This window comes from Hemitrygon akajei, chromosome 18, assembly GCF_048418815.1.
Source record: "Hemitrygon akajei chromosome 18, sHemAka1.3, whole genome shotgun sequence".
NCBI classification, from domain to species: domain Eukaryota; kingdom Metazoa; phylum Chordata; class Chondrichthyes; order Myliobatiformes; family Dasyatidae; genus Hemitrygon; species Hemitrygon akajei.
Genome location: NC_133141.1, coordinates 43,300,419 through 43,319,728, shown reverse-complemented (window position 1 = coordinate 43,319,728; position 19,310 = coordinate 43,300,419). Strand labels below are relative to the sequence as shown.

General features: G+C 40.4%; 1 protein-coding gene across 4 annotated transcripts in view; it reads right to left on the bottom strand.

The window, feature by feature from the left end:
* wnk4a (WNK lysine deficient protein kinase 4a) overlaps window positions 1-19,310 on the bottom strand; it is a 93,006-nt gene that overhangs the window by 53,711 nt on the left and 19,985 nt on the right. For all 4 annotated transcript variants that reach the window (XR_012102055.1, XM_073071518.1, XM_073071516.1 and 1 more), the window contains exons 2-4: window positions 10,824-10,996; window positions 9,346-9,566; window positions 6,708-6,865 (exon numbers count right to left, since the gene is read on the bottom strand). Coding sequence is in view for 3 of the 4 variants with exons in the window: in XM_073071518.1 (XP_072927619.1) it covers window positions 6,708-6,865; window positions 9,346-9,566; window positions 10,824-10,996 (552 nt within the window). In the remaining variant the exon portion in view is untranslated. The remainder of the gene's footprint in view (window positions 1-6,707; window positions 6,866-9,345; window positions 9,567-10,823; window positions 10,997-19,310) is intronic.

Below are 19,310 nucleotides of genomic sequence, written 5' to 3'. Positions count from 1 at the left end.
TTTTAACCCCTTAGTATCATCTGTGTGAAGCAGCTCTAATACCTGCCCAACGTCACTGCTGGAGCAGATAAGTAAAAAATCGGTGCTGTGTTGGTTTCAGGATGTCACTGAGGATCCATGTAAACCAATCCCAGTGGGTTATGGCTGGTGAATAAGTCAGGTATGTAGCATGTTTACTGGGTGCTGCAGAAGTTATGTTGTGTCTGATCTGTGTGCACATGTGTGCAAGTTGCTTCATTTTCATGATAGCAGTGACCCTTACAGTTAACCCCTGCTGGTATGACAGATAGGACATCAATCAGCAACTGGTGTACAGAACTTCCACTAACACACTGACTTATCCTCAAATGTCCATCAGGAGAATGAAAAATCTAATATCCTATTTAAAAGGGTTGTCAATTACCTTTATGTTAGCTGTTGACTGACTCTACTGGGTTTGCAACAACCGCACAGGGCTTGTTGTCCTCCAGTGTCCCTTAAAGTTATTGAGGTTTACAAGGAGTGGGTGGGTATTCATGACTGAAGGTTATTGTCTTGACTGCAAGGTTTCTGTGTAAATGAATTACTCTCATTTATAAATGGGCCGTTATCCACTTTTATAGCAAGTGATCTGCAATTAACACCCATCCCTAAATTGCCCTTGAAGAGCAAATTGCTGAACAATTTTGTGGGATATTTAAGGGCAGTCACACTGCTCTGGGTCTGAAGTCACATGCAAGGCAGACAGCACATTTCCTAGAGAAAAAGATAGTTTAAGAAAACAACAGTAGCTACGAAAAGCTTAATGAACTTAAAAATTAACCATTTCTCTATCCACAGCTGCTGTCTTGTGAAGTGTTCCACATTTTCAGTCTTTGTTGCACTAATTTCCTACTTTTTATTTCCTTTCATTTAGTTACCGTAGATTCCGGATTATAAACCGCTACTTTTTTCCCACGCTTTGAACAGCTTTGAACACTGCGGCCTTTACTACGGTGCGGCTAATGCATGGTTTTTTTTCATGCCGCCAAAAACATTTTGCCTCGTAACAGTAGACCAATAAAATTGATGAGTAGTTCACAGAGGTCCAATGAAATTGTACGATAAATCAAGCGCACTTTCACAATTAAATTATTGTAAATCAGTCATTTGTACTCACCCTCATCAACATGGAAAACACTCGAAGAAAAGCATTGTGCTGCCTTTATGGCAGTTATTTAGTTTATAATATTTTCGCTTAGTAATTCATTTGTTAGTATTTTCTAGTTAAAGTTAGAAGTGTTTTAAGTATATTTGTTTTCTGTACTACATCCCGGGATGCTATGACGTCACATCCGGTTTCGCCGTGTCTTGTGGGGAAAATACCGGTTTGCGATAAACGGAAAGGAGGGGGCGAGCGCATTAGACCCGCGCGATGATGCAGCTTTTAAGTTAAAGGCGATCAATAACTTTTCCTGGTAGGCTGCAGTATATATTTTTTTACCAGTCGTTAGGAGATATTGGAATGTTGTTCGTGCACTGTTCAGTAAAAAAGTATACGCAACGTAATTTGTGTGTTACCGATACGTATGTATATTTAAAAGTAGCCGTGTTACAGGCACGGTTCGAAAAAAAGCATTTGCAATATGTATTTGTTTATGTTACCATACGGATTTAATTAAAAGTTAAAAAATCCTCACGTGTAATATCTTTCTGTGTAAATATCTCATATTACAACGTGGGACACCTGCGGCTTAAAATCCGGTGCGGCTTGTACAAGTACAAAATTGATTTTCTTTCTAAAATTAGAGCCTGCGGCTTTTAATCAGGTGCGCTCTGTAGTACGGAATCTACGGTAACTGAATTTGAATTATCTAGCCTTCTAGAATGAGGTGCGGCAATGTAAACACTATGCCACCATTCTCCCCTACTGTAATACCAGTGTCAGCAGTACCAACTGCCCACTCACCGACAGTCCCATTTCCCCCTGTGGGTGCCCATCTGTCTGTTGGACAAAGTGGGAAAACTAAAACCATCACAAAATAATCATTGCAAGCCAACGTTAAAAGTCAAATGATCCAAATGCTGAACTCTGCACTTAACCAAGTTGAACATAATTTGACAACTATGGCCACAATCCACTTTTGTATTGCATGTGCTTATTGCCCTGAAGTATCATTTACAGTCCTGACTCTTGGACATTCTTTACTCTTAATGTACACTTACTTGCAGCTAGTTTCCCATATACATTGAGAGCAACAGCTCTAGAAACTTTCACTGTTGAATATACCAATCAGTTTTAGATTGATTCACAATGACTTTCTGCCTACAGACTCCCATTTCTTTCTCAGCTCTAACAGTAATACCTGAGGCGTCAATCTTGTAGAAAAATCTTCTGTGGCAGGCATTTCCAAAGCTTATTGAAAGTATCACTGGACAATATATACTAGATCTCCTTCTTCCAGTAAATCTGGTGATTCTTTCATGCAGGACAGCGTCTTCTTAATGTGAGGCCAATTCCATGATTCTCGCTAAGTACTTACTGTGTGAATCCTTGAAATTTGATATGAAGACAATGAACTAATGAATCCACCATATTTGCTTTTTAAAAGCCTTAGACCTTCTAAACTAAGATAGGAATTCCAGACTACAGCAAATAACTAAAAGTTTGAGCAAAGAACTAGTATACGACCTATATCACTTTTATCATAACTATGCTTTATTCTATTTTCCTTTGACATTGGAGGCCTTATGGCCCATTGAGCAATACCAGCTCTCAATGATCACTTCCCCCCACTAACTACCCTCTAACCTATGCTCTCTCATCACCACCCTCCCCCACCCCGCAGTAAATTGCTCCTGGCTAAAGCAGGAGCAATTTACAGTAGCCTATTAACCCACTAACCCATATCTTCAGGATGAAGAAAAGGAGCATGAAGAAGAAACTCATGTAGTTAAAGAACATAAAACACCGATTGCACTCAAAGTCAGGATCATGCTGCACGCTTAGTTTCACCACGGTGCTGCCCTTTTCCTATTACCCTGGAAACCATTTATGACATCATTTTACTGACAGCCTCCTTAACTTTCCACAAGATGTATCATCTGCTGCTCTGGCCCCAGGTTAAGTTCATCCAGCCTGTTCTTTCAATCACAGTCCCAACAATTATCCAAACTCTGTTAAACAAACGCCTTTCCTGTTCCTAAAAACTTCAAAGAGAGCAATTTGCTTTGGTTTATAGAATGTTTAAATGCACAAATAATAGAGAAACATTCGGCTTTAAGGCATTAAAGTTTTAGCCATGGGCATGTTTCCATTATGCTAACATTTTCACTCTTGCACAATGCAGTGAGGCAGTCTGAAAATGTTTTCGACTTTCAGTGGGCAATGAAACATAACTGATTGTTCAGTCTTACTTCCACCCAGGGAAATTAACAATTTTATTTTGTAAAGGTGCCCTTGTTTCCCTTGAAAACTCATTACATGTTCTAACATTCTGCTTTGAACAAACTCTTGATCATTACTGGGTTGGTGATTCTAGGGGAGTTCAGTGACAGGGTGTAGGTGAGGATGGGACAATCTATGGTGGTGAAGGATCAATTAGAAAATTGGTCCCACATTGAAAGGAAAAAAAATCCTATTGAGAACAAATTAAAACCAGAGGATGGAAACTGACTCAAAATTTGGCCTCAGGCTTCATGTTTCCAAGAGCAATGAATCTGGTTTCCTGGTCAAAGCCTTGGTTTATAATTCTGCCCATGGGTAACCCAGGTAAGGAGTGGACTAGAGAATGGGGGAGGGATGGATCCAAATCAGTTTCTCCTAATTGGGTTCCAAAGTCTGAAGACAAGTCAAGGCTGGAATGTTGTATTGGCCTAAAGGCATACACCTAGACGTTCCCAGCACTCCTTGACACTGGACGCAGTCCAATGCTACCTTGATGCCAAAGGCAGTCTCAGCTCCAATATTTATCTCTTTATTTGGACTGATGCTAAGGCTTTATAAAGCATCAGTCAGACCACACTTGGAGAATCTTAGCAGTTTTAAGCCCCATATCTAAGAAAGGATGTGCTGGCGTTGAAGAGGGTCAAAAGGAGGCTTACGAGAATGATCTTAGGATTGAAAGAGTTAACGTATGAGGAGCATTTGATAGCTCTGGGCCTGTATTCACTGGAGTTTAGAAGAATGGGGGGCATCTTATTAAAACCTATTTAATATTGAAAGGTTTAGATAGGGTGCTTCGATAGAGGGTTTCAATGTTTCTATCATTCATTCTATGGGGTTCTTGTATTGCATATGTCTGTGAAGATTAAGAATTTCAGGTTGTATACTGTATACATTCTCTGATATTAAAATGAACTTTTGAACTTATTGAGTGTTCATGAAGAGAATGTTTTCAATAGTGGGAGAATCTAGGACTAGATGGCAGAGCCTCGAAATAGATTAGAACAGAGATGAGGAGAAATTTCATTAGCTAGAGGTTGGTGAAACTATGGAATTCACTGCCAAAAATGGCTGTGAAGGCCGAGTCATTGGTATTTTTGAAATAGAGGTTGGTAAGTTCTTGATTAGTAATTGTGACAAAGGTTACAGGAAAAAGGTAGGAGAATGGGGATGAGAGAAAAAATAAATCAACCATGATTGAATGGCAGAGCAGGCTCGATGGGCCGAATGGCCTAATTCTACTCCCATGTCTTATGGCCTCATGGCCCATACTATATGACAGTATATTTGTGATCTGACTCTGTTATTAGTCCCAGGACATTCTTGTTTAAACAGCTATTCTGACTGGGTTGAGGCTTCCAACAGATGAGTAATATCAAAGGACAGCAGCACACTCTTTCATACCCTAAGCACCATAACACCACTATTTCAATTCACGCTCTTGGAGGTAAGAGTTTAAAATCATAATACAGAGCCTCTTACAAATTTATGAGGACTGATTGATAAGTTTGTGGCCTAAGGTAGAAGGAGATGAGCTATTAACTTCAAACTTTCTGCCTTATCACTCAAAGAGTTGAACTGCATGTGCAGGTAACGAGAGCTGTATAACTCATCTCCTTCTACCTTAGGCCACAAACTTATCAATCACCCCTGCTGTGGACACTTTCTGGAGGTCCAAGATCTGCATGCTCCACGACCGCTGGACTATGTGTGTAAATGTAGGAGGGGACTATGTTGAAAAATAACTGTGCTAGGTTTTCTAAAATTGACTCCTTCTACCTTAGGCCACAAACTTATCAATCACCCCTCATAGCTATACGATCTTAACCAGGATTCATGCTGGATAATATCTCAGTGGTGGAATACTGTTGTGCCTGCCAGTTTTACTGTTGAGTCAACAGGAATCACAGTTTCATGGTGCTCAATTAGCAACCTGTTCAAAATCATAAACTTGCATAGTCCTTGATTGTCTTTGCTTTGCTTGAGTTGTGTTTGACTGACTCCAAATGGAGCAATGCATACCATCAACAGGTTCCTGCCAAGGCTGGACGCCAATGAGACAACAAGATGTTCTCAGTCGTACAATGTATTCTTAATATTGTGTGGGCTTATACAGTAACCTTGTTACAGTCTTTGTTTCTATTGGAATTACTTCTGGAAAGCTTACACCAACTGAATTGAAGACCTTCATATCAACTGAGATGTCGACTTTCATCTGAAGACTTGGGTAATTTATCATATCTCCATGCAGTACTCTGAGAGTGATCCATGTTGCATATGTGTCTTGGGGATGTAATATTATTAATACTTCAGAATCAGATTTATTGTCACTGACAGAAGCTGTGAAATTTGGGATTTTGTCGCAGCAGTACAGTGGAGGTATAACATATTACTATATACCTCATAGCATATAACATATACCTCATCAACTCTGGAGAACTCCCATCCACTGCCACCTAACTCATAGTTCCCTTACCCCTCACTGCTTGCTTCTATACCTCCTACCCAAGATCCACAAACCGGATTGTCCAGGTATGCCTATTGTCTCTCTCTGCTTCTGCCCCACTGTCCACAAATCTCAACTCCAATTTATTCCCCTTGGTTCAGTCTCTTCCCACCTACAACCCGATGAAGGGTTTCGGCCCGAAACGTCATCACTACCTCCTCCCATAGATGCTGTCTGGCCTGCTGAGTTCTGCCAGCATTTTGTGTTTTTAAGATAAGTTTAACTTTATTTGTCACGTGTACGTTGAAACACACAGTGAAATGCATCGTTTACATCATTGATCAACACAGTCTGAGATGTGCTGGGAGCAGCCTGCAAGTGTTGCCATACTACCGATGCCAACATAACATGCCCACAATTTATGAACCCTGACCCGTACATTTTTGGAATATGGTGGTCACAAGGAGAATGTGAAACTCCTTAGAAGCAGTGGCAGGAATTCAATCCGATCTTGAACCTGGATCTTACAGCTGATGGCTGTAAAGCATTACGCTAACTGCTACATTACTGTGCCGCCCTCTGTGGAGCCTGCAGTGTAGTGGGGAAAGCCAGCAGGGTCTGAGTGACCTTAAAATTGTTGTGTGTGACATGAAGGACTTCAATCAAGAATGCATCGGAGCAATCAACACAAGATAACAAAGGCCTTGATGTGGGTTTCGACAGCAGATGAGTGAAGCTAGAGGTGTAGCTGGGCGAGTTTGCAGAGCTGGAAATCCTAGAGCGTGTAAATGGCAACTTTGACTAACAAATTAGTTCTTCAGTTATCAAAATAGGAAACTAAAGTAAGTTTCTACTTACACTTGTTACTTTGCGATATATCTGGGCTGCATTATGGCACTCTGAGTATGGGTATTCTGAGGTGGCCATTTCTAATAAGCACATGCCAAATGCATAAACATCAACTGCTTCATCATATTTTTCCTCGTACATCTCAGGGGCCATAAATTCTGGAGTACCTAAAACAAGGAAGGTAGTGTTAAGCTATTAAATGCTGTCATACTTCACGTGAAGGATTTTAATTAAACACAATCACAATGAATTGATGATCAGCAACTCTTGTGCCAAAACTGGCTGTTAATTTTCATTAGAGAAATGCTCACTTGTATCAATAAATACACTCAGAGGCCACCTGCTCGTTAATGCTAAATCTAATCAGACAATTGTGTGGTAGCAACTCAATGCACAAGAGCATACAGACATGGTCACGTGGTTCAGTCGTTGTTCATACCAAATATCAGAATGGGGAAGAAATGTGTTCTAAGTGACTTTGATTGTGGAATGATTGCTGGTACCAGATGGGGTGGTTTGAGTATCTCAGAAACTGCTGATCTCCTGGGATTTTCATGCACAACAGTCTCTGGAGTTTATAGACAACGTTGTGGAAAACAAAAACAAAACATGCAGTGAGCGGCAGTTCAGTGGGTGAAAATGCCTTGCTACTGAGAGAGGGCACAGGAGAATGGCCAGACTGGTTCAAGCTGACAGGAAGGTGACAGTAACTCAGATAACCACGTGTTAAACTAGTGGTGTGCAGAAAAGCATCTCTGAATGCACAACATGTCAAACCTTGAAGTGGATGGGCTACAGCAGCAGAAGATCATTAACATACGCTCAGTGGTCACTTTATTAGTTCAGGAGGCACCTAATAAAGTGGCCACTGAGTGTATGTTAATGTTATAAATTCTGAATTAAGGTGAAAGAAGGGAATGTATTTGTACTAGCTTGTCTTTTACTCCTGCTCTTTGTCTATTATTTCTCATTTCTAGTTTGATTTGTTAATTCATTCTTTCTGTTTAGTGGATGCTGTCACTGACTTATTTTAATGATAAGTCTTTTGTTTTCTCTTTTGTTTTCAGTCAAATGCTTTCACTTTTGGTGTCTTGCATTTGCTGTTCTCAGTCAATCTACTGGGCTAATGAATGTGTCTTTGCTGTACATCACTGGACATTGCTGCTGTTAGTTCTATAAATACTTTGTCAAAGAGACAATGTTTGCCCTCTCCTTTGAAACAGATTAAACTAGTATGCTACTGTACACATTTGTTGGCCTCGTCTGAGTGTTGCATTAAATAACCTTGAATATTTGGCTTGAGTACAGACTACCTGCATTTGAATGCTGTTTTGTCTTCACATCAAATCCGTCCTAGCCTTTGACCAATGAAATATAAGATTATGTGTTAATTTTAAGTGGCTTAATTCACTTTTAGACTATGGAAAAGACCAGGTGCAAAGTATGAGCTCATTGTCTTCTGCCCCTGCAGCATGATATTCTGTGTAACTTTACTATTGACACAAAATATTTTGTGTAGGTAGTCCATGCTACTTAAACATAAATTGGGTGTGATTTATTTAAAAATGGGTGCACATATCCGTTCACTCTGGATTCATGCCAATTTTGTGCAAAGAGGATTTTTTTCTAGTTCAGTGCTAGATGAGTGTAGATCACAGGCTGGCACCTAAATGAAACACTGTAGCTACTTAGACAGAAGTGAAATTTTATCGTGGTTGCAATGCTAAATTCATCTTTCGACCCATTAACTATGGCGCAGCGATGTTGCTGGATGCACGTGTTTGAGGAAGTGGATTTTAAGGTTATTATCTGATTGTTGCTATGTTTATTTGTACTTTTTTTTCCCACAGCTGTTCCAATTTTGGTTGTCTTGAAACAGTATGGCAATTGTTAGGAATAGTTAACCTCTACATCACTGATATAATTTGTATAATGAGCCTCCCCTTAACTGGCAGAAGAGGGATAGCCTCAAATCAGGCAGAGCTAGGTGGTGTTCATCCCAATGGCAGATGAATGATCCTCGGTATGAACCAGGGTAATGACTTGGAAGAAGTGGAAGGGCCTGTGGGAAAATCATCATCGTGGGTATTTTAAAAAATATATACTTTATTCATATGTTTTATTCGTAACATGTGTAATTATGCAGTACAGGACATTCACTGTACCAAGCATATCATTACTACTAATACTATGTAAATATGGCTTTAACTTTTCTTCTGAAACATTCCATCAGCAGTGAGTTTAAGAGGTTAAAGGTCAATATGTTACTTAAGGAGGGTCTAATTGAGACAGGCTTATAATCACCATAGGGTGTGGAAGACTGTTTGGTGACTCAGCCTTAAGTAACTGTGAGATAGACTTCCAGTGATCCAAGAACCAGCAGCACTGTCTTGCACTGTCCACTGTGTACTAGTACAACAGATACTTGGAGGACACCTACCAAATATTGTGGACTTTGCCCAAGTCACAAAATATACCTGATATGTCTTTATAAATGATTTTAAATTAAAATTTTATCATATATCCCACTGAGACATGGCATGATACAGTCTAATATGTGGATAATGTTTCACCACTTCAACTCACTTCGACCATGATGCCATGTTAATCTGATAAATAAAGATATACAAGATCTTAACGTGTTTACCTATTACACTTTTTGCAAATGAGGCACTTTTCAGTGTTGCAAGACCAAGGTCACCAATTTTTACCGAGCCTGTTTGTCCTGTGATGAAGATGTTATCGCATTTCAGATCCCGGTGGATAATGGGAGGTGATCGTGTATGAAGAAACTGAAGACCCTTCAGGATCTGTCTGCTCCACCTCTGCAGAACCTTATTTTTCATTGCTTTGAAACGCTTTAGGTACCTGAAATGGAAAGAAAATTATTCCAGCTAACCTTCATATTGTTAACATTATCAGCTTGCTCAGTATACACATTACACAGCAAATAAAGTCTTTCATCACGTAGAACAGTCACACAAGTTTACCAGGTGTCGGAAAATAATGCTTCATAAAGATCAAAAAATAAAGACAATAAAGAGTTCTCTGGTTGTTATTTTTCTTCCATTTGTGATGAAAATATTTGTCAGGAATTTGGCTCTGTGTTTTAGTTATAACTGAAATGGTTTTTTATGTGATAATATAAAGCAACCAGAATATATAGGACTATAATTTTTGGGTTACTGCATTTTACTGACATTTTATATGTTTACTTCTATCTTATTTGTGCTGTGTGTGACTGTTGGTACTGTGTGTTGCACCTTGGCCCCAGAGTAATGCTGTTCCGTTTGGCTGTATTCATGACAATTAAACTTATCTTTGAACTACAGTGAAATGGGATCCTAAATTTTATTCCCTATTAATTTATTTTGAGGAGAATAGATCTGCAGGACAGAGAGGAGAGATGGGTCTGGGAGGGAGGCAGAGTTGCTGGACAGGATCTTCAGATGCTGAGTAGACTTTGGAGTAGGGTTTGACAGGATGGATGGGGGTGTGGGGAGTGTTACCCAATCCTGCTCTTATTTCTTATGCCACTACTGTACTTCTGGATACAAAATGGTAAGGTTTGCTTTATGGTGTGGCACAATGATGGAGGAGAGAGACTCATTTCTTGTGGCAAGTTGTGAAAATCACCTAGCTGGTGCACCAAAATCAGCCTGGAAGCTCCTATAATTTGGGATAAGGTTTATCTGCAAATTTATTTGCAACTTGCACAAAACCATGTTTGCCTATAATGTCACTTTGGTTGAATCCACAATCTGTTAAAGAACCCATAAGATGAATGGGGATAACAGTAGAAAGTGGAAGTGTGACTCTAAAGAAGGAAACAAATTATGTAACTTTGGCCTCATCTTTGGAGGGCATACACCTTTGCTGCATGAATCTTCCTGTCTCTAGTGCATGTATTCCTTCCTGTTTGTGATCCGAGCTATCACACTACCTTGGAAGTAAAACCTCTCAGAGAACTCTGAATTGCAAACAGAAAATGCCAGAAACATTGGCCCTATTTCCCTCTGCCTGGGCTGCTGAGTGTTTCCAGCATTTTCTGCCTTTATTTTGGACTTTCAGCATCTGCAGCTCTTCTGATTTTCATGCTCTGAAGTGTGATTGGGAGCGACTTACGTTTTGAGTGTCCCTGATGTCATGAGCTCAGTCACCAGCACAATACATTTGTGGCCTTTCACAGAAGACTTGAAGGAATCGTAGAAACGCACAATGTTGGGATGTTGCAATCCCTTCAGCATCTCCACCTCCTCACTGAACCTCTGCCTCTCTGCCTTTGATAACTTCCGAGTCTAAAGTCAAATGAACATGTGAATGAGAAAAGGATAATAATGCAAGTCTAACCTCCACAATAAATGAAAAGATTGTCACTTTGACCACTAGTTTATTGGAATTAATGTTTCCAGTGAAATACTGCAGTGAGAATTTGGTGGGTACACATTGGATTTCTGTTATTCACCACTGTTGCAGTATCAAATTTGTTGGACCTGACCCACTTTTTCTCTTAGAGACATGGAATTTATATTTAAAAGAGTAGAATAATTATAATAGGAGTAATGAGTGGAACTGCAGAGAGCAGTTTGCAACGAGTCGTCACACCTCGGTGCCATCTCACAGGAAGCATCCTACTCAGATGCATCTTACGGCTTGGTATGAGAAATGCTTTGCACATGACTGCAAGAAACTGCAGTTGTGGACACAGCTCAGCACATCAAGGGAACCAGCCTCCACTCTGTGGACTCTGTCTATACTTCTTGCTGTCTCAGTGAAGAAAGCAGCATAATCAGAGACCCCCACTCATCCCGGACATTCTCTCTCCTCCCCTCCCATCAGGCAGAAGATACGGAAGTCTGAAAGATACACACCACTGGGCTCAAGGAGAACTTCTACCCTGCCGAATGGTTCTGGAGTATAATAAGGTGGATTGTTGATCTCACATTCTACCTCATTGTAATTTTGCACATTATTCTCTAGCCTCATGGCACTTTCTCTGTAGCTGTTACATTTTATCCTGCCTCAATGTACTGTGTAATGATTTGATCTGTATGAACAGCATGCTAGACAAGTTTTTCACTGTACATGTGACAATAATAAACCAATTCCTATTCCAAATCCTCATAAGTGTTTCTAATGTTTTCTTCCTTTTCTCAGTGACAATAAAAACATCCCTAACAATCACTTCAACTATTCTCCCAACAATGGAAATCAGTCTGAATTACTATTGTGACCACACTCTGTTTTTGAAACAAGGAACCATGTGAACTGGATTTCAAGTCAAAGGAACTATCCACATCCTGAATGAACACTGAAGATATTGGCTAATTTTAGGTAAGATTAGATCAGCTTTATTTTTCACATGTGCATCAAAATGTGCAGTGAAATGCGACATTTTGCATTCATGACCAACACAGTCCAACAATGTACCGGGGGCAGTCTGCGTGCTGCCATGCTTCCAGCGCCAACAGAGCGTACTCACAACTTACTACCCCCAAGTCACTAATCTTTGGAATGTGGGAGGAAACCGGATCACCCTGAGGAAACTCACATGGCCATGGGGAAAACGTACAAATTCCTTACAGTCAGTGGTGAGAGTTGAACCCCAACTTTATGATCACTGCACTGCAAAGAGTTATGCTAACTACCATACTGTGGTTCACCCCGTTTAATACAAATCCGATCTTTTTAAATCTTGAATGCACAGTATCCATACATTGAGCTGCTTAATGCATTCACTGTTACATTACCTATTTTAACATCAATTATGTTGTTCAATTCCAGACAGTCCTACAACGGCTATTCATCTGTGACGTAAAATCAGTTTGAATTGCTCTGCAGTATTATCTAGTGGTCCTGTACAATTCTTAATATGCTTGTGACAGAGCAGAAAAAGATTTGCCTACCTCTATCTTTCTATAGAGAAATCGTCACTAATTTTATGGCCTTTATATCTCTTAATGTTCTGTGTTCTCAAGTGAGGAAGGTAGTTTAAACATGCCTTGTGCTTTTTGTTTCCACTGTAGGGTCAAACTTGTGAACTCTGACACACCACACATAACAAAAATTATTTATTAAAAATAGAGACATGTGGAAATAATATAAAGGGAAAAACAGCTGGTTTGACTTTCAGCATTTCCTGTCACACAGTGGAATTGTACTGATCTTGTCGAGAGTTTTCTCTCTGGTTAGTTCTGCCTTCCTCCATTCTGCAAATACTCTTCTGAAGCTGGCTCCACAGAGAGAAATGGCATTTAATTCTCTCACTGGTTAATCCTGGAACATTAGTACTGGGGGATGGGTGGGTGGAGGGGAGTGTATCTGAATTAAACAGATTGCTGGCTCAATTCAATATGCATATCAAGTCTTTCACTCATGGGGCTAAAACTAAAGATGCAGAGGCATTCTTGATATTCAAGTGCCCTGAGACGTGAATTCTAGTCAGAATATACTGTAAATTCATTCTATAAACCTTCTACAGATTGCAATAAATACAATGCAGTGAAAAGCTGACTACCTGAAAACAAGCCACTGACTGAATTCCAGCATGCCACTGGAGTCCAGCAAGGTATGTGGAAAGTAAAGCACTCCAGTATTAAATCCTTAGTTTGTTTGAACACAGAGATGCGGTGACAAGTTCCTTGGCAGCAATTCTAATTTGCTAGTCAGTCCACTCATTATCTAGACAGTATCTATCTTTGAAAGTATGTCGGTGCTTGGGATGTGGATGACGCTGGCATTACACTTCCCCAGTGTCCTTGATGATGGACCTCAGCCTAAAATGCCGATTATTTTCCTCCATTGCCAGGTTCCTCCAGCATTTTGTGTGTGTTGCGCAAGACTTCCCAGCAGTGATTGTTTTTGAGGGAGGTTAAGAGTTGACCACATTGGTGGGCCTGAAGTCACATTCACACCAGGAAGGAAATCAATCTTTTTTTTGGATAAGATACTGGTGAGGCCATTTTTTAAAACCAATCTGTAATTTCACCATTAACTTCTTAACTACAGACTGATTTAATTAAATGACCCCTCTCCTCAGATAGGTTTACTTCTGTGTTAGTGCATTGACTGCACCACTTTCTGTTCTGCTCTGGTCCCGCTTCCTGGGTCAAGTCAATGTTCAGACTGGGACTAGCACCTCACAGCACCTCTGCAGTGAACATGTCTGTGACAAGGAGGAATTCAGTGTGGCACAGACATCACATTTTCTGCAATAGGTTGAAGGTCATAATGTGGGTGCTGGAGCTTGAAGTAATCTGAGGAACAGGAGGACTTGTGTGATTGCATTATACAGACGATGAACACCTTCCTTCACTGGTTCTGGGTGTATTAATCACATGCTAGAATAAACCTAAAGTAGGCAATAATTGGTCATTTCTGTGCCCCAGGTGTATAAACCCTTGGTGGGTTTTGGAGAGGGAGCTGATCAAAAATTAAAGGGAGTTTGTCAGGTTTTAGTAACTGAGTTAACATAGAAAGTTCAAAAAAAAAGTTTAAATAAATTATACTCAAGTCTGCTAGCTGCCCTGACTGTAGAAATGCTGCTCCCTAAAACACCCCAGACTCTTTCAAATGAGCAGCTTATGACATCATCAGGTGTTCATGTGTGGTGAGGGGTGCTCATTTTACTGAGTGTGAACAAGTGGGGCTCTTCGTTCTGTATGACTAGAAATCATGGTCCTGTAGAAATGTCCAGAAAGAAATATAATGAGGCGTGAAAGAGTTGGAGAGTATAAAATCAGACTCTGTTCAAACCGTACGATGGAGGGGAACACCAGAAAGTGAATGATTCAGAAATGCAGAAATGGTGTAACAGTAGGCATAGTAACTAGTTAGAAAAGGAAAGAATTCACAATGTACTAAATTGCTTTACTGCCAAGTTTATTTTTCAAGTGTAGTCACTGGTGCAATCTAGGAAAATTGGTAGCCAGTTTGCAAGTCCTCAAAAACAGCAATGTATTACTGAGTACAGAATATTTTTGGCACTCTCCACAGAAGCCACAGGAGATAAGAAGCCTTTTTGTTTACTAAATTGTACCATATGATCCACCCAAAGTTCCTCATTTTAATCTCTCATCAGAAGTATAAGAGCAAGGATGTAATGTTAAGCCTTTATAAGGCATTGGTCAGACTGTACTTGGAGTATTGTGAGCAGTACTGGGCCCCTTATCTAAGAAAAGATTGGTTGACATTGGTGACAGTCCAGAGGTGGTTCATAAGAATAATCCCAGGAACGAAAGGGTTAGCATATGAGTTGTGTTTGATTGCTCTGGGCCTGCATTTGTTGGAGTTTAGAAGAATGGGAGCTGGGGAAGGGGAGAATCTCATTGTAACTTATTGAATATTGAAAGGCCTAGATATAAGTGGATGTGAAGAGGAAGTTTCCTATAGTGGGCAAGTCTAGGACCGGAGGGCACAGTATCAGAATTGAGGGATGTCCATTTCAAGTCAAGTCAAGTCAAGTCAACTTTTATTGTCATTTCGACCATAACTGCTGGTACAGTACATAGTAAAAATGAGACAATGTTTTTCAGGACCATGGTGTTACATGACATAGTACAAAAAACTAGACTGAACTACGTAATAAAAAAAACAACACAGAGAAAGCTACACTAGACTACAGACCTACACTGGACTGCATAAAGTGCACAAAAACAGTGCAGGCATTACAATAAATAATAAACAGGACAGTAGGGCAAGGTGTCAGTCCAGGCTTTGGGTATTGAGGAGTCTGATAGCTTGGGGGAAGAAACTATTACATAGTCTGGTCGTGAGAGCCCGAATGCTTCGGAGCCTTTTCCCAGACGGCAGGAGGGAGAAGAGATTTAGAACAGAAACAAGAAAGAATTTCTTTAGCAAGAGGTTGATAGGTTCTTGATTAGTTAGGGCATTAAAAGTTATGGGAAGAAGCCAGGAGAATGGGGTTGAGAGGGATATTAAATCAGCCATGATGCAGTGGTGGAACAGACTCAATGGGCCAAATAGCCAAATTCTGCTCCTACGTTTTAAGATCTTATGGATAGCGATTGCAACAGTGCAACCCTCATTCAGTTCTGGAATCTCAGCCACAACCTCAACCTCAACCAAGATCTCTGTGCTTCATGTTTGGGAGGATCACTAAAACCAGAATCTTCTCATTCAGAGGCTAAAGTGCCACCAACCGTACCGAAGGTTCGTTGTGGACTCGTGCACATATCCTAGCATCTTAACAAAGATTCCCTGATGTCACTGCTTCCTCAAGCAGGGGCTCAGTTGTCTACTGAAACTTCTGTCCTTAGCCTCCTTCCCACCTGCCAGGGCATTGGTCAGTAATACTTCTGTGGAAAAATTGTGTAGGCTCCAGCAAGCAACAAAACATGCCAGAGAGGCTGGCTTAACTGTACAAAATGACTCCTCAGATTTGTAAATGTGCCAGATACCTTCAGAATCCCAGTGGCCTACTCAATGACGAAACCTGGCAGCACTATAACCTTACTGCATGTTTGCTCTGTTTGAGTCTCTCAGATCTATTCAAACCAGGGAAGCAATACCATATGTAATTGTATTAAAACAGTTCAAAAATCACATAAAACTTTTCTTTTACATTTAACTATTGCAGTGCAAGTTAAAAACTGCACGATGGGGAAACAAGTTCTCTCAGAAAGCTCAAACACTGTTTGCAACATTATCGATAAAGTATGCATGGCATGACCTTACTGAGCCAAAGGGCAAGTGTCTTTAAGCAAAACTATGAAAGTAGTTAAAACTTTAATAAAACACATTCCATTGACAAATGTAGCTATGGGACAGAGTAATACAAGCTCAGAAGTTAATCTGTGACTTGCTAGATGGTTAAAATACTAACGTTTTTCATGACTTGTTAAATTGAGTTAATTATCATTCAACTAATTCATGACCTGGGGGTGGGTGAGGTCTGACGTCCCACTCACCCAAGGAAGGTGCATGTGCAATACATCACCTCTCCTTTCCCGGTGTAGTGATCGCTGTGTGGTCACTGTCTAGCTTTCTAGGCAGGAGGCCACTGCTCTCCTACACTACTGTGTCTGTAGCAACACCTTCTCGTTTTTTAAAAAAAACGCAAACCAAATTTTTCTTAGTAACTATAATTAATATTGTGTGGTTATAATTTCTGAAAAGTGAGGTGTATAGAAAAACAGCAATATCTAAATGCATAGGCAGATGGATTGGTGGGCACACCGATGTAACTCCTACGACTCGAAGACCTCGCTGTCACCGTCCCAGCTTGCTAGGCTATGGCAGATGAACTCCAGGTGTAAAGGGTGGGGCCAGTGCCGCGCACACTGCACTCCACCTAAAAAAACCATTGCGCAGGCCGAAGGACACGCCCACGTCTATGACCATCCTCCCCTTGCAGCCACTGCGGCCGGGTCTGCCTGTCCCGTATTGGCCTCGTCAGCCACCTGCAAGCCTGCGGCAGACGTGGGCAGCCCCCTTCCTAATTCTTCGTTCACGAAGCCAAACCATGAATTCATGTCCTCATTAGTTTCAAGGATTTGCCTTTCACCATGCTTGAATAGAAATGTGAAGCTTCGCACTGTTAAATAACTTACTGGACTGCATCCTAAAACTGGATGAAGTGTTGACCTAAAAACAACTGGGGGTCCAGATGCTAATCACAGCCCAAGTTCCCTACTAATGTCAGTGTGAGCTTACGATCTTTTGGTTTGGTTGCAATTATTTCACCCAAATTGTCATCAATTTGTCCAGCTAATTTCAGTGAGAAGTGTCCTGCATTGATTTCACACAATGCAATATATTATAAATTGAAATGAGATTTTCTTATCTTGATATTAGTTCAAACTACTATTAATTCAGACGAATCATTGCTTTCAAAATGTGAATTGAAGCATGTGAGGAAGCCAAAGGATACGAAATGAAAAAGTAGGTGGTTAGATTTGAAGGCCGGGGTGGATTAGCCATGATCATATTGAATTGTGGGGCCAGGTTGCCTAATCCTGTTCCTATTTCCCTGTGGAGGAGCAGTAGTCCTTTGGCCACATGTCCACAGATACCTGGAAAGTAACAAGACAGATCGGACCAATAAAGGGCTTAATAAGAGGACACACAGGATATTTGTCATTATTGGCCAGAGCAAAATATAGAACTGGGAAGTCATTCTGAAACAGTATAAGACAGCAGATAGGTCACAGTTTGAGGATGACAAGATATGTTAGCAGTAGAAAGGATGTGGACAATGCCAGGATTATAGAAAGCTAGTTAAGAAAACAGATAAAGTTACACCCTTTGGAACAAAGGAAGCAGAGGGGAAATCAAATCAGTTTTATAAAATCATCAGTGAACAGGAAGGACCTATTTCCCTTGTCAGTTTGGTCAAGAACAAGGCGCCATAGTTCTAAGTAACTGGATTAGAGGAAGAATTGTTCAAAGAGCAGTGGGAATCTAGATTTTACAGCCTGAGGCAGAAACTCTAAATGTATTTACATAGTAACTGGATGAGGAGTGGGAGTAGTCAAAATAGTTCTTTATTTGTCCAAAGCAGACAAAACCGATTGCTGATCCTGGTATCTGGAGTCACAAACAATGCGTTGGAGGAAGTCAGTGGACGAGCAACATTTTTGGGAAGAAAGGAATTGTTGATGCCTCTTGATGCAGAATTTCAACCTGAAACACTACCAACTCCTTTCCTCCCACAGATGCTGCATGAACTGCTGAGTTCCTCCAGGAGATTGATGTTCTTCATTTGCCTCAGGGACATGATGGCCTCCTTCTCTGCATACACGTGAGATTCTTTGATTCCATGATCTCTGTAACTTTATATGAAGCAATATTATCATTATTCTAGATGACTTCTGGCATGTTGAAAGCCCTACATTTGACTACATCTGTAAATGATGAATTGGAGTGACTGTCTTAGTAATTAAAATTTTATGTTCTTGGATTATTACGAGAAAATAAATCACACACAGCTTGCGTCACAAATAAGTTATAGAAGCACCTCTCCTATTTCTGTCTGTTCCTTGGCTGCTGATTCTAAACTATCAACAAAACACACACACACACATTCTCTCTCCTCTCTCTCTCTCTACGGATTACAAATTCTCTGCATTTTAACAGAGATTTCATTGTCTACAGAGGACTTCATTGTCTACAAGTTGCTTAGATTACTCTGAGATTGTGAAAGGCATAAGAAAATCAAGTCTTTCTTTCAATGGTTATAAATCACGCTCTTACATGAAGGGGTTATAGTGATGTATTCAATTTTTTGTACCTCATGTGTGCAATTGTTTTATACACAACTTCCAACACAATAGAAAATTCACAATGAAAACATGCCCATGATACCTCACTACAAAAAGGGTGAAACATCCTTCCTTGCTCAGTACTAGTAAATGCACAATATAGTCATTGCTTCATATTGCCCTCTGCTTCTGAAGTTGATTCTCTATACCTCAAAAGAAATTACATTTCAGAAGGGAAGCACAGAATACAGTTGCTATGATACTGTACCCAAGTGCATGTGACAGAGGATGGGTTTCCACAAACAGGAGAAAATCTGCAGAAGCTGGAAATCCAAAGCAACACACACAGAACGCTGGAAGAACTCAGCAGGCCAGGCAGCATAGATGGTAA